At 44.4% G+C, this 25,354-nt stretch overlaps 2 protein-coding genes across 11 annotated transcripts in view; one reads left to right on the forward strand and one right to left on the reverse strand.

Annotated features, from left to right (window-relative positions):
* Positions 1-634: 634 nt before the first annotated feature.
* Positions 635-12,609, reverse strand: SYT11 (synaptotagmin 11). The gene is made up of 4 exons (XM_054806075.1): positions 12,477-12,609; positions 8,091-8,914; positions 5,302-5,422; positions 635-3,695 (listed from the first exon to the last, which is right to left on the reverse strand). The coding sequence occupies exons 1-4, from the start codon at positions 12,508-12,510 to the stop codon at positions 3,382-3,384; spliced, it is 1,293 nt and encodes a 430-aa protein (XP_054662050.1). The 5' UTR covers positions 12,511-12,609; the 3' UTR covers positions 635-3,381.
* The window catches only part of LOC129197534 (GON-4-like protein), a 30,848-nt gene continuing 18,002 nt past the window's right edge, over positions 12,509-25,354 (forward strand). For 4 of the 10 annotated variants that reach the window (XR_008574339.1, XR_008574338.1, XM_054806057.1 and 1 more), the window contains exons 1-14: positions 12,509-12,778; positions 13,230-13,608; positions 15,657-15,878; positions 16,565-16,761; positions 18,210-18,284; positions 18,634-18,684; positions 19,070-19,120; positions 19,881-19,976; positions 20,216-20,320; positions 21,137-21,307; positions 22,142-22,334; positions 23,063-23,164; positions 23,831-23,871; positions 24,177-24,280. Coding sequence is in view for 8 of the 10 variants with exons in the window: in XM_054806057.1 (XP_054662032.1) it covers positions 12,509-12,778; positions 13,230-13,608; positions 15,657-15,878; positions 16,565-16,761; positions 18,210-18,284; positions 18,634-18,684; positions 19,070-19,120; positions 19,881-19,976; positions 20,216-20,320; positions 21,137-21,307; positions 22,142-22,334; positions 23,063-23,164; positions 23,831-23,871; positions 24,177-24,280 (2,057 nt within the window). In the remaining 2 variants the exon portion in view is untranslated. Of the gene's footprint in view, positions 13,609-15,656; positions 15,879-16,564; positions 16,762-18,209; positions 18,285-18,633; positions 18,685-19,069; positions 19,121-19,880; positions 19,977-20,215; positions 20,321-21,136; positions 21,308-22,141; positions 22,335-23,062; positions 23,165-23,830; positions 23,872-24,176; positions 24,281-25,354 lie in introns of all 10 variants that reach the window. The other 6 variants (XM_054806058.1, XM_054806059.1, XM_054806061.1 and 3 more) reach the window with 6 other exon arrangements.

Here is a 25,354-nt window from a genome sequence, read left to right on the forward strand (position 1 = left end):
TCTGGAGACCGGTCCTTTGCTACATGGGAAGCTATCAGAGAGTGAAGTATGGCACTGGAGTGCTTGCTGCAGTCTGCGTTGCTGGGGTAACACAGCGCTCTGCTCTGTACTATTTGGCATTTTCTAAAGACATGGCTTTGTGCCTGGCAATACTGTTCTGTGCAGCGTGATGGGGAGCTGCAGAAAAACAAGTCACAGAAGCCAGATCACTCTACTGTTGCATCTTGCACAGAGCGAGATGGACAAAAGTGTTCCCGGACAATTGTTTTGACTGGGAATCCAGGAATGCTTCTAAATTACAAATGTTAGAGTCAAATCGCTTCCTTTTCTGCCCATCTAATATCCTCTTTTTTTCACTTAGATTCAACTTAGCTAATGAGTGCCAAATTATACCAGATTATAACGCCATGTAGATTACTGAGAGTTTTTGTATGTGCTAACACTTAAGTAACAGTGTGATACTTAATTTGCCAGGCTTCCGTTAATGGTCTTTTATTTCTTTGAGATTTATTTTGTGTGTACTTTTCCTGCGAATTGTCAAAGCAGAAATCCATGTTATTAGAAACAAACTCTTAAAGTATTCAGTATAGTCATGTATGTGTTGCCTGCGGTCAAACACGGCACAGTCAGCAGCTAAAGTGATTTAATTTTTATTTGTACGCTCAATGTGCGTTAACAAATTCAACATACAAGATAGCATTACATAATGTAGATTAGCTTATAGCATTATGCAGTTTCACACATGTTGAGTTAGGGTTTTTTGCCTTTTTTTTTTCTTTTTTCACACAAAGTTGTAACTGTCCAAGTTAATTTTACAATAGAAGACACAAGGTAAAGAATAACCACACCTGGGAGATTTTACAGTGAGTCCGCTGTCACTTACTGTCTATTTTATGTTTTAAAAAATATATATCTGCACATCTTCAGTTTCCTATTATTCCAGAAGAGTGTTGGAGCTACTCCTATCTGCCCGACAGCCTAAGTCTATTTACCCTGAGCATGTTTCCTTGACAAGAAGTTCATCTTTCCTTTTCAACTAAAGGAATCTTAAGGAGATCATCTAGGCTTAAGCATGCCTTTCCCACCGAAGATAAAAAAGGGAATTTTGTTGTTGTTAGTACGTCCTATTCAGGCATTTGGAGCGGTGTTGGAAAGCATGTTCCGAGGAAAAGTCGTGACAGTTGCTAAACTTCAGCAACGCAATTGCTTAGTGCAAAAACTAGGATTGAAATAGATCTACACCAATTTCCAAGGGAGAACTCGTTCTCTGGTCTGTGGCTGTGAGCCACTAGTAGAGCATGAGCTAGAAAGCATTTAAGACAAAGATAAAATCTACTGTAACCTCAGGCAGAAATCCTCGTAATCAGGATCGATAAAACACGAAGTCCATGCTTCTGTCTGCCGTGCAAGGCTGAGAAATAGAGCTTCAGCTTCAAAGCGACTTCTGTTCCTAAAAAGACCCTCTGCCTGGAAGGAAGTGTCAAGAGTAACTAGCCATGAGTGAGAAAATTCAGCTTTCCAAAAATAATTTCTCAGGAAGAGGTGCCAAAGTATTGCCAACTAACAAAGTGCTGACTGTTTGCACCAAGAGCCCTCCCAGCAGCTGGTGCTTGACACGGTGGCTGGAGAGGAAACGGAGTAAGACTTGCTCAATTATTCTACTTTCATTAGCAGGAAGGTGGAAAGGATCATTTTTCCGACAGGGCTCTAAAATTCAGTAGTCAAGTCTTGTAAGTAGTTAAATGATCTTAAAATTTTTTAATTATAATACATTATTTACATTCCACAGGGCACAGAAGAGACTGGCTGCCTGGAAGCAACTAAACGTTTACTGAAAATTTGCGGGCTTCTACATGCCTCTTTGCAAGCTCACTTCTGCCTTGTATTTCCATTGGAGAGTTCAGAAATAATTTAAATTTCTACAGCCTGTTATAGCTATTTCCACTCAGTTTACTGACAATGTTTACAATCAATCATTTGCTGCCAATTATCATCCTTTTATCCTTCCTGGCTTGAATGTAATAAGAAGCTGAATCGAGTTACTTGCCAGGATGCTCCTGTCTTGTACAAAACCAGTTCACAGGCTACTGTGTTTACCGTGAGATCTAACGCAGCTACTTCCAAACTTGTATTTGTGGAACTTTATGAACTTCTGTTCAAAACTACTGACTATTCAGGGTTAATAGCCTGAAGTGCTACAGGTCACACTCGTCAAGTAATGTTTTGACACTTCAGAGGTGATGGGAAGCATATCCCAAGTCTCAGAAGTCATTCACAATTTAAGAACTAACTCGAGCTGCCTTGAAACTCTGAGAATTAACTTCCTGGAGCCTGACATGTTTTGCAGTGACAGGCTTTGCCCCGTGTTGCCTCCCTTTCTGAGAGCTGGCTCTTAGGTAACTACAAGATCATATATAATGCAAATTGACTCAAGTATGAATGAAGAGAAGCTTTGTATTTTTTCCACTGAAAACCTCTTCCCCCAAGATATTTTCCTATCTCAGATATGTTATGCCATTATAACAGACCCTATCAATGATGTAGAACTTCACATTTAATGTTTGAAAGAATCGGCAAGAGTTTCCTTACCAATGACACATCAGGTTTTGGTTTTTTTCTTGGGCCCTTCATGCACGGACAGGGTTAAATGACATGAAATAGAGCGGAGTTTCCCCGATTCTGACAGTCTGTGAGATCACGCCTGTGCTAACTTCCACGTGGCAAAAGCAAGGTGATCAGTTTGTCGGAGTTTGAATTTCAGATGCAAATCTTTGATGTTGTGACCTTAGAGCTCCACAACAAGTACATCGCGACGGCAAGTATTTCAGTATCTGACAACAGAATTATTTCTTCTCTGAAGGAAAGTGCCATTTTCCCCTGTATTTTCCTTTTGCGCTAGTGCAGAATTCTAAACCACCTTTATATGGAAATGCGGTTGGTACTCCCAAACCAGCAAAGAACAGAACTGCAAGAACCAATGGGCAGGCAAACTAACAAGAAACTAGAGGTTAAACAGCAGAATTCAGAAACTTTGGGAGAAGCCTAATAAAGACAGGCCAATCTTGGTGAATACCAGCAAAGACAGTTCGGCACAAACACAACTTCCATAGTGACAGATAATCGTATTAAAATCTGCAACTTGATATTGGTAGTTATACTAATTTCAGTTTGTATTAGGCATGCAATAGCGTGATTACACTGTTATATATATTCGTGGTATCTTTTTTTTTTTCCATTTAATGCTCTTTAGAATTTTAGTGCCCTGCAAAATCACATCACTAGAGAACCAATCAGCTGCTGCTTCTTACGAAAGTTTAGTTCTACAGCTAAAACAAGGTTTAAGTCTGTTCTACGAGTCGGCTGTCGCTGCCGCAACCTCTGCTAGTATTCGCTCAGGCTGTGCCATTTGGCAACTGGCTTTCTAGGATTCTCACACACCTCTCGCCAGTGTTCCACACCACCTGCAGTGATGCTGTGCGCTCCCAAAATCAGCCGTCCCACCACTTCATTTTTTGTGGTACGGTCGAAATCGATAACTAGAAATTCAATGCTGATGTCGGGAAGGAGATCGACAGGGATATCGTAAATGAAGGATTCATTGAAGACGGGATTCAAAGTGCACTTCTTCACGTGAGTCTTCTTTTTTGCTATGCGCTTTCTTCCATAATAAACATTCACCTTGACATACGGATCTGCTGGAGACGAGAGAGAAATAAACTAATAACACAGCCCAGTATTGCTCCGGGAAGTAACGGACGGGGTTTAGCTTGCTGAACTTGAGCCAGCTCAGGTAAATGGTGTGAATCTGGGCTCCTCACTCCCACTCCCCCAGGGGCGTGGGGGGCACGGCTGGCGTATTTCGGATTTTCTCACTGCAAAGCAACCAGCTGCTGGTAGCGGTGCAAGTTCTTTACGAGTTTCAACGTTACATAGGGCCCGGGGGGGAAGAAAGTCGCATGTAAATTTGGTAATTAATCCTAGAAATAAGCAAACGGATAGCTTTTTGGCGAGGTCAGTGCCCGACTGGCCAAAACTGTCACTTTTCACTATCATCTACAACAAGAAATATTTTTACTCTATTTCAGGAAATAGCCTAACAAAGTATCAAAACAGTTTTAATAATCTGTAGATGGAAAACATTTATAGTGGAAACTACTGAAAAAGAAGGAAGTTTAAAACAAAGCCTTCATTATTCCATCAGCCTCACTTTGTTATTTTACCAGTCGCCTTGCTCTTTATGTGGATGCTTGTTTTGGATTAAAATTAAGATACCAGGTACATAGTGCTTTTTTTACCATGTAACACAATTTTTGAGGCTGGAAGTCACTTACCCAGCTGACATTGGCTAATTTTCACTTTTTTCATTCACCCGAAATGATGGGCTTATGCATAATATAGATCATATAAAGAAATTATGTTAGCCTTGCAAGATTCAGCAGGTAGAAGAACAGTTACTGAAAAATTTATCCTGTAGTTGGAGATCACACATGGACAGCTTTTTCTTTTCTTTTTTTTAAGAAAGAGTAAAATTTAAGGCCTACAATAGAGATTTAAGCCTACTCTGCATTCTTTCTGAAGTGTACAGGAGAAAACTGCAAGACCAGGACTAAATTTGCTATCAGCCAGGCTATTATTGAATCTCACGCTGATTCCAACCATTTTCCCATAATTCTGAAGGAAACTTTGCTAAGGGGATTCAGGAGTCTGAGAATCTGTGACTGCGAAACAGGAAAACCAGAACAGCTGCTCTTCTCTTCAAACAGTAGAACAAAAACCAGCAAAAACAACAACAACAAAAAAACCCCGCCAGAATTATTTCTAACGTCATATGAATTTACTCCTCTCTATTCTGAGCCTATACCTCCTCTTTTTTTACGCTTGCTCTCTTTTACCCTGTTTTTCTAGGGGCAGGGTTTGAGGCGGACGCAGCAAGGAGCGGTCGTGCTGTGGAAAAAACGCTGCTAAGGGCAACGAGGAGTGAGAGCAGCTCGGAGGTACAGAGCTGCAGTCTGGTCAAAAGCAACACGGAGATCTGCTGAATTTGGAAAATACTATCTTTGTAAACAAACCAGGCGATGCCAGAAAGATGCAACAGTTGGTCTCGCAGTAGGAAGGATTTGGTCTTGTTTGTGTAACCATCTGTTGGTGAGTGATGGATCACCATAGTGATCCATCACCCTTAGAAAGAGTCTGAGGAAATGTGTGCAAAGAAAATTTTCAGATAGGACAAGTGAAAAGGTCTGAAAGGGAACTTGGAGACTTTTTTCCAACACATTTAGGGCTGGAGAAAATAGCTTCTACCTGAGAGGCCAGTGATATCCATCTTTGGCAAATGTCTGGCTTTCAGCACCACGACAGTCATTCTCTGTGCCACGGGCTGGTAAGACAAGGAGACTTGCAGCTCCCCTCTGCTAATGCATTTCTGTGAAAAAGAAACAAAGAACGTATTAGGACAAGATGGTCTTATCAACAGGGGCAAATGTTGGAGGTCTCCAGAATTTCCTTTCCCTGTGCTAAATGTCTAAAAAGTTGCAAAATGAGATGCAGGCCATTGTAAGTGCCTCAGGCAGATGGAGCCTCTGGGAGGAGCGAGCGAGCGAGCGGCATAAGGTAAATCCTCCTGTGCCATTCAGCATCGCTACAGCCCCTCCCCTTGAATTCTGTGTTTCCGTGAGGGCAAAGCTGGGGGGCACCTCCTGAGAGAAAGGCGGCCGTGGCTGCCTTTTCAGGGCTGCTACCAGAGGCGTCTGCAGGCTTTAGGAGCTTAAGTTTCACCGCCTTTTGGTGGAGCCTCGATGGCCAAGCACCTCAAGTTCTTTAGGTGAGCTTTGACTTACTAAACCATCAGTTTAGTCTGCAAAGGTACAGGATGAAGATAGATGATAAAAACAGATCTACTCAGTTCAACTTGCTGTATATCCTTTCGAAGAGTAACATAATATTAAGATAATTAGTTTTGGTTTCCAGATGATGTTCATTAACTTTCAATGAGATGGTGCTAATTTAGATTGAGTTTATTTGCTATCAAGGCACGCAGTATCAGCAATGGGTACGACGTGGTGTGGTGTCAGTAACGGACTGATAGCAGAGCGATTGCAGCAACTCACACGCCTGCCTGCTGAGGGTTTTACCCTCAGTACCTTGCCCTGCCCCATCAGCATCGGGTACCGTTAGCCAGGCAGAGCGAAGGCTGGGGGGGGGCGGTCCCCAAATGAAGGAATTTTTCTCACTTCAAGCCACTGAGGCACTACAGTAAACGTCACACTAAATGCTCCAGTGATCACCCAAGAGGTGAAGCTGTTCTTTCAGCTGCTGTTTTTCAGCTTAGCAGGGAAACATTGTGCATGTAAACTTAAACACAGAAAACGTTCATTATCGTTCTGGTGGTTTCTTTTTATTTGAGCAGTTCCTGTGTGTTTAAGACAAGTTTTCCAAATGGAAGGAATGAAGGCTATTGCTGCTCATGCAAAATTTTGGGAGGAAAGTAAATATATGAGCAAGTTCCTGGCCCCAGAAGGGAAACGTTCAGAATTTGGCTCCTTGGCTACACCAGAATACAACAGCCAGAGAGAGTACTGGGGGTGGTGTGTGTATGTTGCAGAGTTTTGGGGTTCTTTTGGTCTGAAGTAATTTAATGCAGTTACTGCAAAGTAATTTGCATTCTCAAATTGCCCGTTACAAATTATTGGGAATGGTCATTAGTATGGGATGTACACCTTTGCTGGCTTGCATCAGTGTAAGAATTTATTGGGTTTTAAATCCAATTCTGTATTCCAGATTTTGAAACTTCCTGACATTGAAAACTTCGTTCAGTAACAGCTGTTTTGACATTGGGGAACTACGCAGATTTTCAAGAATGCACATCTGACACCAAGGTAAATCTATTTTTGATTACTGATAAATGTTAAATAATTTGCATCCTTGATTAAATGTATTTTTATTTAGCGTGACCTTTTTCCTATGTTTTTAATCTATTACTTCTAAGGCATACAGTCAATGCACTGAAAAGAATACTATTAAAGGAACCTAAACCAGCTGCTTGTTTTACCATGATGTAAAATACCCCAAGAACCTAAGAAAAGAAGTAACTACCAGAACTCCGGTTTTGTTGGGATTCTTTTAGTTTGTTTTGGGTCACTGACATAGAGTCTCCTTTAAATAACTTTTTTTAAAAGTTAAATGCCCCATGTAGTAGAAAAAACTTCAAGTAAAATACTGCCACTCTAGGATGTAATGAAATATGTTATAGAGCCCAGCAACAATTTCCAATACTTTAAGGCAATAAGTGAGCCTAAATACATTTTTTCTCTTGAACCTGGAGGATGGGTAGCAAAAATAAGCTAAGCAAGAAAACAAAAATCTTAAGTACCACCTCATCCTCCTACCTGAGCATAGAGCATTTTCTGAGGACAGAAGACATCTTCCCCAATGTAAGCCTTAATACCTTACACGAATTGCTCATCTTTCTAGTTCACAGCACTAGACACTAAGAGTGGGATTCGTTTCACCTAAATTTTAGATGTCTGCATTTGACAAAACTGTCTTAGACACACTTTGTTCTCAAGTGAGAAAAAAACAGTTATCTAGGGTGGGATTCATCCGAGCTGATGTAGACGTCTGCTCCAGGGCAAGAGGAATCACGTCAGACTCTGCTGACTACACTGATGTATTCCCACTTCCCTACAGCTTACAGTAACAATTCAGATGTAGATAATGACAAGTACAGGTGTCTAAAATAGTTAGTGAGGTTTGTCTTTGCAGATGAACGTCCCGTTACCACATCAGCTCTTTTACTCGGAGATGGAAACTTTGCCTTTTTTCTTGGCATCATCAGTTATAACATTCATCATTTCCATGCCTAAATGGTGACCATGCCTTAGCACATCACCATGACCACACAGCAGAGAACTGCCTAACTAAAAGAGCACAGCCATGTATTACCAATAATACGTATCTGTGGAAAAAAAGGGTTTCATAGCTAAGGATTTGCAGCATTCCTGTTTATTACACCATGGAGGCTCCCGGATCAAAAGTCCTGGAATCAAACACAATGCAAGGAGTCTTGTGTCATACTACATGAAGGGACTTACTTGTATGTTCCTTTTGAGGATCTCCCTGGTCAGCTGAACCTTTCCAGTGCTTGGATCCACCCCTGCAAGGGGCACCATGACTTCTCCAATAACATCATCTCGAGAAAAGCGATCGAAGCTCAACACGAGGAAGTGAAGCACCAAATCCTGGAGCTGGCTGTATGGGATCCCATAGAAGGTGAAGGTTTCATCAAAGACTGGGTCTAGTGTCTTGCGAAGTACACGAGTCTTCACTCGATGCCTTTTATCTGGAAGAATTGTCATCTTGATATAGGGGTCAGAGCTCTGAGTGTGCTCATCCATCACTGGCAGCCCGTGAGCCTCCTGAATGGTAACTACCAGCGCTTTTTTAGGGAAGTTGTAGTCCACTGAGAAAGTCAGTTCACCCAACATGACGTCATCCCCTGGAGAAGATGGGGAGGAGGTTTTACTTCCTCCTGGAGTGAGGCTTTGATCTGGACTTAGTTCATCTCCATAATCTACTTTTATTGGGAGCTGGTCGACACAGGGGGCTGCATTTGGCCCATCCGGAGCCTTCTCAGAGCTTATTAAACCAGATTCAGCAGCATCCACCAAGAGGTTTCCCCTTCCAGTCTCCTTAGGAGTGCCATTCTTGTCTCTCCGGATTCGGTTAATTTTCTTCTTGTTACTCAAGGTCTCCGGATAGATACTGATGCCTTTCAACATGTGAATGAATTTATATGGTGGGGTTTTGTGCTTCTTTTCTGCTTGCTGGTGACAGCATGTCCACACAAAAACTGTTACTGAGACAGAAACCACAAGGACAGTAGCACCAATGAGGCCTGCCACAACTGGAGACACATCTGCGGAGAAGACAAGGCGGTCAGGAACGAGCTTGTACCTTTGCGGTGGCCGTGCCTCCGTGGGGCCAAGCACACCTGGATGGAGATCTACACGGTACTATTGTGTTGGTCTTAATTCAATTACCTTGGTTCCAAAGCTTCCCCAGAATAAAAAATTACTTCCTTTAATTTCTGTTTTCCCATGTGGGAAACATTTACACTTCTAAAACATGCTTGACCTATGTTTCACGTGCTAAGACATTCAAACGGTTGGTTGCCTTATCTTGCCAAATCAAGACCCCGCATTACCAGCACCTCCACAGCTCCACGGGAATACGGTTTCTTGATTTGCGGGAAGCACTCGGTTTTGGGGGGTTTTTAATGCCCCGTTCAGACACATTACAAAATTCTATTTTAACAACAGGAAGGGAGTAATAAATATGGCCATAACACTGGATCCGGAATTACCCTTCATTAACAATTTTTTAAAAAAATCACTTTGGCCTGAAATGGTTGATTGTTTTGTCCTAGCCCCTTATGGCAGAGACGGGGCCAATGGTACACACACAACTTCATGTGGAAATCCCACGTCCAAAAACAACGGACAGAAAAGCCTGTATTTGGATTTAGGGATTATTCGATATTTTCTAGATCTTATCTCAACTATGTTCTTCAGTAATGTCAAGCCAGAATAAAAAAGCACTGCGTTCATTTTTAGCAACCATGCGAGTTACTTTCTATTTACAATGGTTGACTTTGGAGAAGTATTACCCCGACACAGAATGAAAGCAGTAGTGTTGAGCTCCCCAGTACATTATATCGACATCCTCAAGCAATTCCAGTCAAGGGCCACCAAGATGATTAAAAAGTTGGTGCAGATGGAGAATGGAGAGCAGACAGAAGACAAGGAGAGACCAAAAGAGTGGAGTTTGTTCAGTCTTAAAAGGGAAGGAAAAGGGAGGGTCTTTTTGCTGTCTTCAATTTCCTGGTGGGAGGTTATAGGGAAGGTAAAGCCAGGCTCTTCTTATAACTTATTATTGTATTACTGGTTTAATCATCATTAAACTAGCTGGTTATTTTGGAAGCAAGCAAAGAAAAAAGCCCTCTAGCCCTACATTTTTTTCTTTACATATTGTACAAACTGCTTCCATAGTAAAAGGGAAAACCAAAAATCATTGTCATGACAATCATGGCAATAGCTAAATGGAACAGCTAGTAAAAAAGGGAAGCTTGTCTGATTTTTGTATCTTCATTCTACACCATAAACAGGAGAAAATAATCTTCCAACCTCGTACTTGAAGCTGGAGAGAGCACCTTGATTTTGTATTTTCTCTGTTCTTTCCACATTACTACTTACTGACGTTAACAGGCAAGAAGACAAGACTGCCAGACTATAATGGGAATAGCTGATAGACTCAGGGAGAACTGTGACTTTCAAGAGAATACGTCTCCTTTTTGCAAAAACAGCAAAATCAGTTTTGGTTAGACAGAAGCCTTCCCAGACTGAAATTGGAAGTCTTTTGCAATGGTGACTGACTTCACAGACAAATGTGTCTCAGGCCCCACTGCAAGTATAGCCTTGGATTGGATTAACTAAAGCAAGAAGAATTCATAGTATTAACAAAACACATGCCCCCCAGAAAACCCCTTTATTTTGTTATTTAATGTTCCCTCTTTGAAATGAGGCAAGTGGTCTTTAGCAGCTAATATGAATACAACTCAGCCGCATATAGATATTAAAAGCTTCAGTGGATATGCAAAAAAGGAGAAATGCTGAAACTCCTATCTTATTCCGATCTCTTTCTATGTGCGTGTTTTGTTTCTATTGTGTCTTCATAAAATCAGCTCATTTCCTGCAGATCTGGTGGGACAATTTTAGAAGAAGCAACCAGCAGTCACACTAGAAAGCACCAAATAAGTCTTTGTGATCTTTCTTCCACTGAATTATCTTAACTCACAAATTTGGCTCCCATAACGTTCAGTAGCAAAGAGTTCTTCAGCTTAATTACGTGGCATGAGAAAAGAAGAGCTTTTCTTTTGAGCCTGCCCCACCTCACTTCATTCGATGCCTGTTCTTGCATTGGAAAAAGCAGGGAGCGATCGATCGTTCCCTGCTCCGTGCCGCTCGTGACACCCCTCTTTTCCTGGCTGCAGACTCCTACTTACGTAATCGTTACATACATTCATTAGCCCCGTCTCCATAATTCCTTATAGTTGAGAACTCTGCTGATGTAAAGCTGCCTAAAACCAGTTTTAGTTAAGCTTTTGCAACTTTCAGAGCACTTCACTATGTGCAGTGTCCATTTTTAAATGGCACCGCAGCCTGTCTCCTCTCTCAAAAAGGAGCAGAACTGTGGGGGGTTTTTTTTATTCAAACTTTGTAGAAGAGATCTTTGTTCTAATGCGATGCTAAAACTTAACTGAAACAAAACCAACTTTTGGGGGTACAGAATTTCAATGAAAAATCATTGAAAACTTCTTTTTAAAACTGATGTTCCCTATTTATACCCTAATGGCTAATGGTGGCCAACAGTTAAATTACGACAGTGCGTGGCTCTTGGACTCCAGGAAACACAGAATGTAAAAGGTCAGTAGATACACTGTACGATAGAGAAATGATATAGCATGGAGAATTTAAAGGAAATGTAGTAACTGAGCTTTAACTACGGGGCCTTATGGTCTGAGAGGAAGGTCAGTCAATTGCCGGAGGACAGAATGAGGCAGCAGTGTGAATCTTCAGGACTGGTGAAACCCAACCGACACGGACGCCAAGGGCTGTGGTACCAGCCCTTCTTACCCACTGGGCTACAGAAAAAAAAAAAATCTTAAAAATTAGCGAGTACCAGCTGGGGAGAATTGTTTCATCGGCGACCCACGGGGCCGCACCATGTCCGTGTCCGGGCTGGACCGCGGCCGCGCAAGGAAGGCTCGGGGCCGCCTCGCCTCTGATGATTTAGCAGGGTCCGTAGTTTCTCCATCGCCACCGAGGCGCTCCCGACTCCACCGGGGCCCGGCCCGGCCGTGCGCCCCGCCCCCCGCCCGGTCCGGCACCCCGCTGCCCCCCACTCCCGGCCCGGAGGCCCATGCCGCCGCCACCGCCCCCCCCCCGCCCGCCCGCAGACCCCCCTCTCCCGGCTGCCAGGCCGCCGCCGCGGGCCCCGCCTTGTCGGGCCGCCGGTGCCGCAGCCGCCCCGGCCCCCGGGGAGGCGCGAACAAAGGCCGGGGCGCGGCGCGGCCCGGCACAGACATCACGTCATGCGGTGGGGGCCGCCCGAGCCGGCCGCGCACCTGCTCCCCGCGGGCCCGGGCCCCCCCCCCCCCTCCCGACGGCCGGGCCGGGCCGCGGCCCCTCTCCCGCGGCGGCCCTGGGGGCGAGCGCTGGCACCGCCCCAGCTGCCGGCGGCGAGCGGTGGGTGTTGGCTGCCGCCGACGGAAGGACGACCGGCCCGCGGGGGCGGAGGGGGACGGGGCCGGCGCGGCTCGTCTCCGCGCGGCGAGCGGGGCCGATGGCGCCGCGCGGGGCCTCGCCTGGGCGCTGCCGGGGCGGAGGAAGGGGCCCTCTGCGCGGCCCGGCCCCACTCACCGAAGCTGGGGTGCACACTGGTGATCTCCGCCATGGCCCAGCTTAGGCCGGGGCAGCCGGGATGCGCAGCCCGGTGCGGAGGCGCCGCGGTGCCGGCCCCCGCCCGGAGGATGCTCGCAGCCCGGGATGCAGGAGCTGCCGACTGGTCCCGATGCGGCGCAGGCCCCGCCCGGCGGCCCGGCCCGCCCCTCCCGCGCCAGCCGGCGGCCGGCCCCGCCCCGCAGCCGCCCGGCGGTGACTCGGCAAGTGTCGGGGCTCTGGCCGCGCCTCCCGGGCCGGGAGGCACCGGAGCGGCGGAGCGTGTGCGTGGGCTCGCGGGGCCGGTGACCCCGCTCCCGCTGTGAGGGAACGGCACCGGGGCCGACGGGTTCCGCCGGGGAGCTGCGGGGAGCGCGGGGCAGCAGTACCGGGCAGGCAGGCAGGCCCGCCCGCCCTCCCTCCCCCACGGGAAGACCCTCCGGGCGGCGGGGGTGGGGGCAGGAGCTAAACAGCGGGCGCGGCGCCCGGGGTGTCGCCCAGCAAAGATGGCGGCGGCCGCCCCCGCCGCCCCGCATCGTCACGGCGGGGCTGGCGGCCTCCGCGCCGCCAACATGGCGGCGGCTCGCCCCGCGCCCGGCCAACATGGCGGCGCGGCGCCTGCGCGGCGGGCGGGCCCCGCGGCGCTTCCGCTTCCTGCGGAGCGAGCGGGACGGGGCGGCAGTGCCCGGGCCCGGGCGGCGGTGCCCCGCGGCCAGCCGCTTTCCTGTCTTCCAGGTGGGCGCCGGGATGTCGCTCTCGCTGAAGATGCTGCCCTGCAAGAAGAGGAGAGCGGTGGTGGCGGGGTCGCAGAGCCCGCGGGAGCGCGTCGGCGCCGGGGAGGACGGGGAGCTGCCCGGCGCAGGCGGCTCCTCCTCGGCGGGCGCTGCTGATGGCGGCTCCTCCGCCAAACTCCCGCCGGCAGCCCGAGCCGGTGGGCCGCCCTCCGCCGGCCCGGGCGTGTGGCGAGGACCCGGGGAGGCCTCGCTGAAGGGCGGGAAGAGGCCTCCGGCCCGGACGGCCCCGGGCTCTGGTCAGGAAGCGCCGGGGGCGAAGGAGGCCTGCGCTGCCGCCCAGCTCCCCGAGGGTCGCGGGAGCCCCGAAGCCGTGGCGGAAGGTAAAGGCGTGCGCTGCCCGTCACGGTGTGTGTTACGGGGCGGTCGGTGGGTCTCTCCGGCTGCCGCCCCAGCTCCTGCCGCCGGCCCGGCCCCGCTCCTGTGAGCTGTGCTCATCGCTGGGGCCGGCTGAGGGAGAGCCTCGTGGTTGTGTTTACAGAAAGCCGCTCCTTTGGCGGTTAGTTTTTGTGGTGTGGGTTTTTTCCTCGGAAATACTACAGGTTAGCAGACATCCCCTTTTCAAAGTTTGGGGGGGGGGGGGTCCTCCCTTAAAACATTAGAAAACTAATGGAAAAGTTATGCTGCTTGCTGCTAGCATTGCCAAACACTTAATGTGTTTTAGAAATTGCTTTATTTTTCAAATTTCCAAACTAAAATTCCCACTTTTACAAACTTGCACACGTTTTCCTGCTCTTGCCCCTGCGTCTGGTCTTCTGTGGCCTGTAACAGTGATCAGTCCCAACAGTGACTTTCATAGACGTATTTCACAGGTGTTACGTGGGGTACTGTATGTTACTTTCAGCCAGTCTTTAGACAAGTCTTTGTAAATCCAAGCCTTGATTTGAAACGGTCACCTTGCATTTAGTTTTTAAAAACAAATGTTTGGCTAGTGAGTTGTGGGACTGGCAAGAGTGCAAGCTGCTGCTTCTTCCAAAAATACTGGTTTTCAGAGGCTTTTGTCCACATTTGCTTTCATTCCCAGAAGATAATTCTTTTAAGCATTGGAAAAAATGATCCAGAGGGGCATTTGTGTGGGGCTTTACTGTGATCCCTTACAAGAGCTGATGCAAGCAGAGCTTGTCTTAAGTTACAGATGTGTTTTGGAACGTAGGTGTTCTGTAAGTTTGTGTAAGAAGCCCAGGTGAACTTTGCTTGCTCTGAGGTTCACTCAGTGAAAGTGTGATGTGTGAGTTTGTGAGCAAGACAGAGATAGTCACGATCAAAGTGATGCTGGTTTTGTATCTCTAGTCGTCTTTAAGTCTATTGAAATAAGCGGCTGTTCCCTCTTCCCCCAAATTGCCCATCCTATTCTTTTTCTCTTTTCCTGGCATACATCTTTGTCTCTGAACTCAGTGAGATTGGAGAATTGATCAGGCAAAATAAGTGTGGGGGTGTGAGAAGCGTGGGGGTGTTGTTTTTTCCTCTCCATCTGCATCGACTCCCTGATCTAATTTTCTGCGCAGCTACACAAATAGCTGTGCCAGCCCAGAGCAGCAGCTGCTGCAGCGTTGGGGAGCTGGTTTTACCAGGTGACAATGTGTTTTCATACTGGCTTAAGGTGTTCATGAAACTTCAGGTTTCAGCTGTTTTTTAATAATCACTGTAAGCCCATTTAACTACAGCTGCAGCAGAAAGGGACAGCGCTTCTTTGATTTCTTTGTGAAAAGTGTTGTCTCTGGTTCTGCTGTGCTTAGGTCACTGATTTCACTGAAAGCTGATTTTGTGTCAGGAGGAAGGGGAGTGGAAGAGGGGTCAGTCCTCAGTCATTTTCTTGGCCTGTGTAACTTCTAGGGCTGCACAGGACAGGAGTGGGCAGGGTCCATAGCCACCCCTGTCAGCAGTGGTGTGGTTTTAAATTGGCCCAAGGTGGCTGGGAAACTGCATCCTAGGATTGCAGCCAACTGCACTGTTCTAGCTGTGAATAACCTGTCTGGGTGAAGGAGCATCTGCCCCTCACTGTTAATTTCTCTTGTTGCAGTTGCATTTATACAACAGGGAGTACAACCGTGTTTTAAACAAATCATTGGGTTTTTGTGATTGGATCATTTGGCAGGAATGGTTTTGAGTGTGGCTGTGTGAAACTGATACTGGAGGGAGCAAGACTGAAATAGCTGGAGGTGGGGATCTCTTCCCTGGATTTGTTTCCAGCAGGATGGGACTGCTGCTGCAGGGCTCAGTGTATCTGGATCGCTTTCACAGGCTAGGTTAGACTTGTGCAGTTGATTTAACAGGTTTGAGTGGGTCACAATAAGCTTTTGTAACTGCAGCGGCCTCTTTACCTTGCTCAGCTGTGTCTGTATGACTACAACTTAGTGTGTACTGCTTACAGGGAAAACACCTAAGCTGTATACAGAGGTGGAAGTGAATTCTCAGAGAGATCCGTATCTGATGGAAAACCAGTCTGCAGTGCAGGAGTCTCCAGTGAGAAGTTATCTGCAGATGGCTGTTAGAAATCCTACCGTGATGAAGCCACTGAAGAACACCAGAGCTGGTGAGTGGCCCCAGCAGACTGATGAGGAGAATGAGGATTTGGGGCTGTTTATTCCATTGGGTAAGCTTTGTGCAAGGAACACAAGACCTGTGACTGTAGGCGCAGAGCTCTGGAATTGTGTACACCATGGCTGGGGCTGTTTAGGTGCAACGTTTTTTAAGTTTTCATCCCGTGCTCTGTAATTCAGTGGCTAAATAAGCTGCAAGTATCCAAGTGAAACTTGCTGGAGCTGATCTCTGCGTTTTTCGGTTACTGAAAACACTGCTTTCCTTCAGAGGAAGTTATGGTTCTTTCGTTTCCCTGAGTCAGCAAAAAAGCACCACTTGGGAAACACAAGAAAGTCACAGAAACTGTAATCTGCTCTTGCTGTACAGTGCCTGGAGTTTTGCAGCTGCTTTGATCTTGATGGCATACTTAAAACACCTCCTTCTGGAAAAGGCCTAAAAAGGCTGCTGAGACCATTCTGTAAAATCAGTCTTGTAGAGATGGCAAATACATAACCTTTATTTGCTTGAACTAATGTGACTTCATTCAGATCCTGCAGAATTTGAATCCATTATTCAAAAGACTGTTTCTAATTCTTATGGCCATTTCCATTCGAATAATCTCCTTATCAGCTGTTGGAAAGCTGCTGCCACTTCCGTATCTGCAGAATTCTAGCATTTTTATTTTTTTAACTCATGCTGTCAGAATGTGCTGGATATGAAGTATCTGAATTTTTAGATGCCATTTTTATTAATTTTCAGAGGAGCAAGATGGAGAGGATATAGAGAGAAGGAAGAGGAGGAGGAAGGCAACCAAACGGAAAAGAGAAGGGAAAAGTCAAGAAGAGGAGGGATCTTTGTCTTGTGACATCAAGCTAGACGATACCCTTGATCGCACCTTAGAAGATGGAGCTAAACAACATAATCTGACAGTTGTCAACGTGCGAAACATCCTGCATGTGAGTGCGGTGGGGCTGTGACAGGGAACGGAGAAGTGCCCGGCTTTTTAAGAAAATGCAGTCTAGACTGAGTATAGTACTAATGGTGGCACTTGATTTCATGAACAAGGAAGACTTAGTAGGCTCCCATGTCCTAATCTCTCCTGTAAAAAGTTATAAAGAGAGAATCGCGTGATGTACGTATACGTTACCTGAGCCTGGCTTTGGTACTAGGTGTTGATCCCTGACCCACTCATTTACAGTGGCGAATGGGTCTGTTTTACTGTACCGTAATGGCTGTAGCAGGAGTAATTGAACTAAAATGCATGCTTCTGGTTCCAGGTGAGGAGATGTATACTGTGAACTCACTGTTCCTTATTTTGAGTGAACTGTTTCACAATAAAGTCCTGATGGAATTCTAGTGGTGCTGACAGAAATGCATTACTCTTAGTTAATGACCCGACCCCAACCAACCTTTTAGTCTGTCACTCAACTTCCAGTTAGAAAGAACTGCAAGAAGAATATCTGTGCCATCACAGCTGTGTAGTGAAACTCTAATTCTACACCTATATTGGGTGTAGATTTCAGTTTATCCCACGAGCAGGATCTAGAGAACAATAGCATGTATTTTCCTACAGGATCAAAAATTCTGCAAATTTGTTGTTTTTTGTTGTGGGTGGGTGGTTTTGGTGGGGTTTTTTTTTTTCTTCACTGCAGCTAGTGTTCTAATCCAGGTGATCCTAGATATTTTCCCTTTTTGCCAGGCCTGTGGCAAACTGGAGACTGCCATGATTCTTTTGGGCAGGTTCACCAGCTGATTTTGTGCAAGTGCCATAAGTTCCTGCCTTTCTCTGTCACGTGGCACTGTGGAAGGGCTGTAAATATCTCCCAGTCGCCTCCCTTCCCTGGAACCCTATGGTGGCATTGAGAAAATGTAGTCACAGATACTGAGTCTCTTCTGCCTTCCCCTATTTCTTTTAAATATTTAGAATGTTTTCTGAAATAATGTAGCACAATGTTTCAAAGAGTAGATTATTACATACTTTCTCTAGAGGATTAGATCCTTACCGTTTTAGAAGCCTGTGAGTGCTTAAGGATTTAAGTTTTCTGTTGTGGCTTCGTAGCAGCGTTTCTCATGTAGCTGGGATTGGCACATTTTACTGATTATGTGACATGAGGGAAGGGAAACTTATGTGGGCTTTTGTTTCAACTATTTTGTTCTGCTGGAAATTTATTCCCTAGAGCATTCATGGAGAATGTAGCACAAATGTTTTTAACACTGCTGTGCTTACTTTGTATTTTCTTGTCCAATCACTGAAAAATCTTTTTCTATTATAGTATAATTACAAAGTATGTTGGTACACTGAATATTTCTCCATCATGTTTCCAACTAGTTTATTTTAACCTTAAGTCTGTTTCTTTTTAACAAACAGACTGTAAAAGATACTTTTTTGTGTGTGTTCCTGTAGGAAGTGATCACAAATGAGCACGTGGTTGCCATGATGAAAGCAGCCATCAGTGAGACAGAAGATATACCTTTGTTTGTAAGTAAAAAGCTTTTTCAGTTTGTTTTTTTTTCAGTTGTTCCAAATGCATGATACCTTCACCAGTCTATCTTCCTGGTCCATGATGAGGTATGGAGACAATAGGTAGTACCATAACTTATGTTTCCCTACCTGATTTGCCACCCGGATGAAGTGAGTAGTGTTTGTGTATGAGTGTAGATTATGAAACAGAGTTATAAGGGGGTATTTTTGATATCACTCTGATCATATCTAAAAGGTAATGATTTTAAAAAAAGATAAAAGTCTTGTAGTAAAGAGTTGCTGGGGAAAAGCTTGCAGTTAAGGAAAACAGCTGAATAGGTTGTGTTGTCTTGTTTTAAACTCTCAGGAACCAAAAATGACTCGTTCCAAACTGAAGGAAGTTGTGGAGAAAGGAGTGGTAAGTATGTCATCTGCTTTTACTATTGCACCCTCCCCCTACCTGAATGGTTTTGGTTGTTGGGTCTTCTAAAAGAAGTGTGATGTGTGCTTTTATGTGATTTATTCTTAAAATGAAAAAATAAGTTAAATCAATGTAAAAAAGAATTTATTTTAGATGAGCGGAGTTAGAAAATGCAGTGACTTGACAGTATCCATTATACTAAAGTTATTGCCCGTAGAGATCACATGGGCAGTTCAGAAAGCATTTGTTTGAAGTCTGCTGTTACTTGGCTACTTTGGGGAACAAGGCCTCAAGCTCAAGTACGCACTTGATTTAATAGATTGTCTAATCTGTGCAACGCCACGCTTTTCGGAGGTAGTTAAAGTGGTTTTGCTGTCTTTAGGTGATTCCAACGTGGAATATTTCTCCAATTAAGAAGGCAAACGAGGTGAAAGTAAGTGAACTACTGCTGGGAAGTTGGGGGTCATACTAGAGGCACCCTGCTGAGCAAGGAATCTTCTGGAGGGGTGGAACAGACTCGTGTCTAGTGTGTTGGGAGCATTGGTGACCAGGAGCATTGCAAACAGGGTATGCAGTTAATATAGCAGCAGGTGCCTGGAGGGCCCAAAACTGCTGCCTGCAGGGGAGGACAGAACATGATGAGGTGATGATGTACCATAGGAGTGGTCTTCTGGGTGGTCCAGCTTCCCATGCTGGTACTGCAGCAGCCTCTACCTGGATGAAACTCCTGCCCGGGCCTCATGCTGCAAGGTGCTCCTCCCTGGGACTGTTCATATGTTTTAGTGCTGTCTGGAAATATGGCCTGGATCTCAATTCCCACCCCCACACCCGCCCCCCCCCCCAAGCTCTGCCTGCTCCAAAAGATTTGTTATCTAGGTGTAGACAGGATTCAGCAGTGTAGCAGGAGTGTGTGGCCATTCAAGTACTAGAAACATGTCTTTGAGATAGTGCCTGCTCATGCAGTCTTTCCATCATATAAATGCTAAATCATTTGTGCCCATTGTTGCACCTTTTCAAACCACTTTGCTTTACCAATCTTACTTCAGTAATTTCTTTGGTTTCTTCAGCCTTTTTCAGTAGTCTCCTTCCTTTCTGGGCTTCAGGGTATTTCCTCAGATATCTTTGACAGCGCACCATTAAAGTGCAACTCTTTATCTTGCTTCTAAAAAGTTGTCACTCTTGTTCTGTTGCAGCCTCCTCAGTTTGTGGACATTCCTCTTGAGGAAGATGACTCATCTGATGAAGAATACCAGCCTGATGATGAGGATGAGGATGAGACTGCAGAAGAGGTAAATGCAACTTGAACAGAGATCTCTTCTGTTCAGCACAGAGTTGTCTGCATGTTTGAGGCAGTGGAATGCTGTCTTTATTTTAACACATGAAAACTTGTAAGTCATCCTGGACCTTCTGGTAATCTTTCTTCAATGCTATATTGTTCATTTGGATAAAAACGTGTCTTGAGAATATTAGTTGAAGCGGTGTTTGATTGGGGCATGATTGATTGCCTTCTGCATCTTTTGCACTATAGAGCTTGCTGGAAAGTGATGTAGAGAGCACTGCTTCCTCTCCTCGGGGAGCAAAACGATCTAGGACAAGGCGATCATCTGATGAAGAGGGAGGGACACTCTGTGAGGTAAACTTGCAAGAGAGTTTTTGTTTTCTTTAGAAACACCTTTCAGTTGTTATTCCAAAACTATTAGTGCAAAAGCAAAAATACGTGTTATTGCCTGAAGTTGTGGTGATACAGGTGCTGTGTGGATTTGGCATCCCACTGCAATGGTTCCTACATAAACAGTGAAGTGCAACCCTTGCAGAAAGAGCTTGGTCTAAAATAAACACAAGTACTTAAAAAAGCACTAGCAATGGAAACAAGCGGCTTGTCTTCAGATAACGATTATTTTTCTTTTTATGTTTGAGAGGAGCACGGGAGAATTGCTTTCTGTGCTTGACTTAGAAGGAGAAAGTGATTTTGAGGGGCCTGTATGCACTGTCAAATCAGTTAGAAGGAGTATGTGCAGTGTGATGAGAGCTGAGTATCAGCAGACAAGAATGAGAAAGCGACTGTGAGAACTGACCACTGACACTGGGAATCAGAGAAAGAGCAATAATGTATTGACATTTCTATGTTCTACTCACCATGGCTTTGTTTTTGGGAGGGCTGGGAGTGTGCCACAACTACTAGTGTTTGGGTTTATCAGCTCTAGTAATGTTGAGACTGATGCTCAGATCTTCCAATTGTCTCCTTTCCTGCCAGTCTTTTGAATAGTAAATTTATTTGTATTTTCTGAAAATCAAAGTGAGTGTAATACAAAGAATCCTCTTCCTTCTGTGAAGCTTTTCTCTCATTTCTATTGTGCTAGACTCTGCTCAAACAGGAAAAGACTTGTTCTGTCCTTGGAAACTTAGGTTCTAAATAAAACCTTTTAACACGAAGGCCTTTTTTAATTAGATGGAGAAGGTTACTACACCTGTTGTTAGACATATTAGTGCTGAAGTAGTTCCCATGGGACCTCCGCCACCTCCTAAACCAAAGCAAAACAAAGACAGCATGTTCATGGAGAAGCTGCATGCAGTGGATGAAGAACTGGCTTCAAGCCCAGTATGCATGGATTCTTACCAGGTACTGTTTTCAGGGATGCTATAGCAGTGTAGTGTCAGTTCGAGTAAAATTTGTTAGAAAGGAGGTCGCTTTCTGGTGTTCTCTGCTATTACTTTTACTGCCTTCTGCTCTCCTTTTATAACTTTAAATAATAAGTTGAATCTCCAGAGCACATAGGACACTAGCTCTGTGAGAGAATAGAGGTAGCTGTTAGTAAAGTGTTGTTAGTGACGTATACTTTTAGTTTCTTGTATCATAAATTACACTTTCTATTTATGCTCATAAGTCTCTCACTGCCATTATTTTGACTGGTAAATGTAATACTGTGACATTTACATAACTAATGAAAATACTTTTCCTTTTGAAAGATATCCTGTCAGCTTAGTTGTGTTTTGCGGCAAGTATGCTATTAACACCTGAGGAAGCTTGGTTGTAAAGGGAACCACTATTTCATGTTAATTATGAGAAAAACATTACTGGTCTGTGTTACTGTGCAAGGGTGAGGAGTCATGAAGAAACTGTCCTGCTGCTCAAGATTAATTTCAGATAGTGAAGAGGGCAGAGTAAAACATAGGTGAAAGAATCAAATATTGCAAGTGGAGATTGCTTCCTCAGTGGCAGATAAGAGTTAAGCATGAGATAAACAAACAATAATACATTTATAAACAGTAACAGTTCAATAGTGAGAGTAATGAAAGTTTAGCTTTCTTGGACTACTAAAGTAAATGATTCTTTGGCAGGAATCTAATATTTTTTTGTATTGGACTTTTTTGCTGGGCTGAAAGCCCTGCTGCTGGAGAAACGGAGAAAAGCAGAGATGTCGTAATTCCGTTGTGCTTTTCCTTCACCTTTCAGTCTCTGGAAGACAGCCTCATTGCCTTCCGAACCCGATCTAAGAGGCCACTGAAGGATGTTCCTCTTGGTCAGCTGGAGGCTGAGCTCCGAGCCCCAGATATCACACCTGATATGTATGATCCCAACACTGCAGACGATGAAGAATGGAAAAGGTGGCTTGGAGGACTCATGAACGACGATGTGGAGAATGAAGGTATAAGACAGATGTTTTGTAGTTGTTCACTGGAATTGGGGGTTACATGGAAAGCCTGGAGCTTTTTCTTTCTACTTATATGTGATGTTCGTGGCTGCAGCCATTTATCTTGTTTAGTAATATGCATGTGTTTTGCATGCCATCAGCTTTCCTCAGATGTCTCAGTTGTAAATATTTACTCACCAGCAGGTGCAGTAACTGGCAACCATAAATGTGTGTGTTTCAGCCCTTAATCCGTTGTGCTGTGTCATGAAGCTGGCATCATTGGTATACCTGAATCTGAGTGTGTCATGCTCCTTGTTAGGGACATATGATTTGTTTGGGTAGAAACAATTATTTTGTTCTTCGAGAAGCAGGAAGAACAAGCTGTGGAGCTTCACTTCCTTCTGTCCTGAATTTACCGGTTGCTTACAGTTGTGCGAATTGAATATAAAACGCAAATTGAATACTACTACTTCACTCTTTCTAAATTTAGCTGAAACTCAGGTCACAGAGACTAAATCCAGCTTTTCTAAATGGGAATGGCTACAAATAAGGATGCTAGTAGCTCAGTTTGAAAAGAGGATGGGCTTGATATCACTTCCATAAAAAGGACCATACGGTTGATTTCAAGCAGTAATTGTAGCCCTCTTTGTGCCAGGTCAGGCAGTAAATGAAGTGCTTCTGCTCCTGGCTACTGATTGGTCTTGGGGCAGGGTAAAGACGTTTCAAAACTTGCTTCTTATTAGATGAAGCAGATGATGATGATGACCCTGAGTACAACTTCTTGGAAGATCTGGATGAACCAGATACAGAAGACTTCAGAAATGATCGTGCTGTGAGAATTACCAGTAAGTCCTTTGGGAATCCCACCTCCTTTCTTGTTAGGATTAGTAATTCATTTTGAAAAGTGAGTGGTTTTTTGCAAAGATTTTGCAGTGTAGGCTAATTTAAAAAAATCTGCATACTGACTTGAACAGCTTTTCTATGCAAAGCTGGCTTTCTGTGAATACGTGGAAGGATCTAGCCAGGGCTGCTGTGCTATCAGGTGCAACTTTACTCCATAGCAAACACTGAAGAATAATACTTGTGTGGTAGTACTGTCTTTCATAGAGCTTCAGCCAATTCAGAATTGAATGCTTGCCTTGTGACTTGAGTGTAATTCAATTTTCTCCAAGTCCTTACAATCTTTGAGTTATTTTTATAAACATACCACTTCTCACCTTCTCAAAAAAGCACACTTGGTTTAGGTCTTACTACAGGTTAACATAACTTTAAATTTAACTCTGAAAATTAGTTTCTGTATTATATTTTTGAATCAAAACAGTCTCAGCTGAAGTTTTTTGGGCCCAGCATTAAAAAGGGATATCATATTGGGGGCGGGGGGGGGCCTTTCCTTCTTGGCCCTCTCTTTGCAAAAGGAGGGTTTCCCTTTGCAAGAGAGATTCCTTAAATGACAGGATTGCGAACTGTTTCTTGGAAAAGGAATCTTCATGGTTCTTTTTATTTACTTGCAGAAAAGGAAGTGAATGAACTGATGGAGGAGCTGTTTGAGACGGTAAGTGATAAATTGGTTATAGGACTGGAGAATAGATCTTTCTCAGAGCTATCATGAAATCTCTAAAGCTGTAAAGGGGTGGTCTCTGTGAGGTGCTTGGTGCTGACTATGTGCAAAGGGCCCAACCAAAAAGCTGTAATTTTTAGCTTTGGGAAGGAGCGTGTTTAAGAATTTCCCTAAGTCCTTACAGAGATGAATGTCTATGCTAAGAGGATCATCTTGAGCTTTATTAGCTAACGACAGTTGGTGGTAAGTGTACTGCTTGAGCTTTCTGTATTCCTGACTTGCTACACATTTCCTGTCAGTTTCAGGATGAGATGGGTTTCTCCAACATGGAAGATGAAGGTCCAGAAGATGAAGATAACGTTACAGAGTCACGGCCAAATTTTAATACACCACAAGTGCTCAGGTAGGATCATTTGGTTATGGTCATAACATTAAAAAAATAGTAACACCTCTGTTGTTATAAAAAGCCTATGGTTACCTGCAGCTGTACTATGCCATCCACCAAAGAGGTAATGCCTTTTCAGCACAAGTTTTGAAAGCTCTGAGCCGTTTTTATGTATGAGGTATTTTTTAAAATTTATTTATGAGATAGAAAAAAGAGGATCAAGTTAAGTGTTCAGTCTGCCACCTTTGACTTTACTGGTTCTGATGCATCTGAAGAAGGTGATGACAACAATTAAAATGTAACTGTTCAGAAAGAGATAGCAAGAACACCTGCACTAAAAGATTGGTGCCGGCTGTTCTGTATCATAGCTGAAAACAGCTGAGGTCTTTCAGAATGGTGATTATTTCAACAAGCCAGCATCACTAGTGGAGGATTCTGTTTCTGCTGCTTTGATCTCCATGCTGTATATACTGTCACTGTGTATTTAAATTGTGTTTATTTCTTAAGTCTGTCCACATATCCCCCCTTTATTAGACTATTTCTTCTGGAAAAAAATGCTTTGCTACCTTGCTAAGTCACTTACTTGAGCTGTTAAACTAACAACAGTGGTTAGAGAAACTAACTAACTAACAAGCAGTGGGTAGAGAAACACTGGGTCCTGGGGTTTGCTGCATACGTGATCAAAGCTGTGTAGGACCTGTGCAAAGAAGGGCCCAACCTCAAAGTGATAGCCACACTAGCTTTCTTAATTCTTGTGCTTTACACTGTGGTACTGGGTGTGTAGTATTCTGAAATAATTTCAGAAAAATAATAGTTTTCTTGCCTTTTTTTTTTTTAATTAAGGTGAGGGGTAAAGTTCACTTGCCTTTACATTTATTTTTTTTTTTATTACAAGAAACGCTTGAGGAGTTGGTTTGACCAAGTGTGTCACCTTATCTTCTAAGTAAATAGCTTGGAAGTAATGGTGGCCTTTTCTAAGGAAAAAGACTGCATAAGATTGCTGAGGCCTTCGTTTGAAACGACTATAAATTTTGAAAATTGGCTTTTGATGATTTTTGGTATGGTTTATACTTAAAAACAGTGCTTTGAAGA

The sequence above is a fragment of the Grus americana genome, chromosome 29, assembly GCF_028858705.1.
Source record: "Grus americana isolate bGruAme1 chromosome 29, bGruAme1.mat, whole genome shotgun sequence".
Classification (NCBI taxonomy): Eukaryota; Metazoa; Chordata; class Aves; order Gruiformes; family Gruidae; genus Grus; species Grus americana.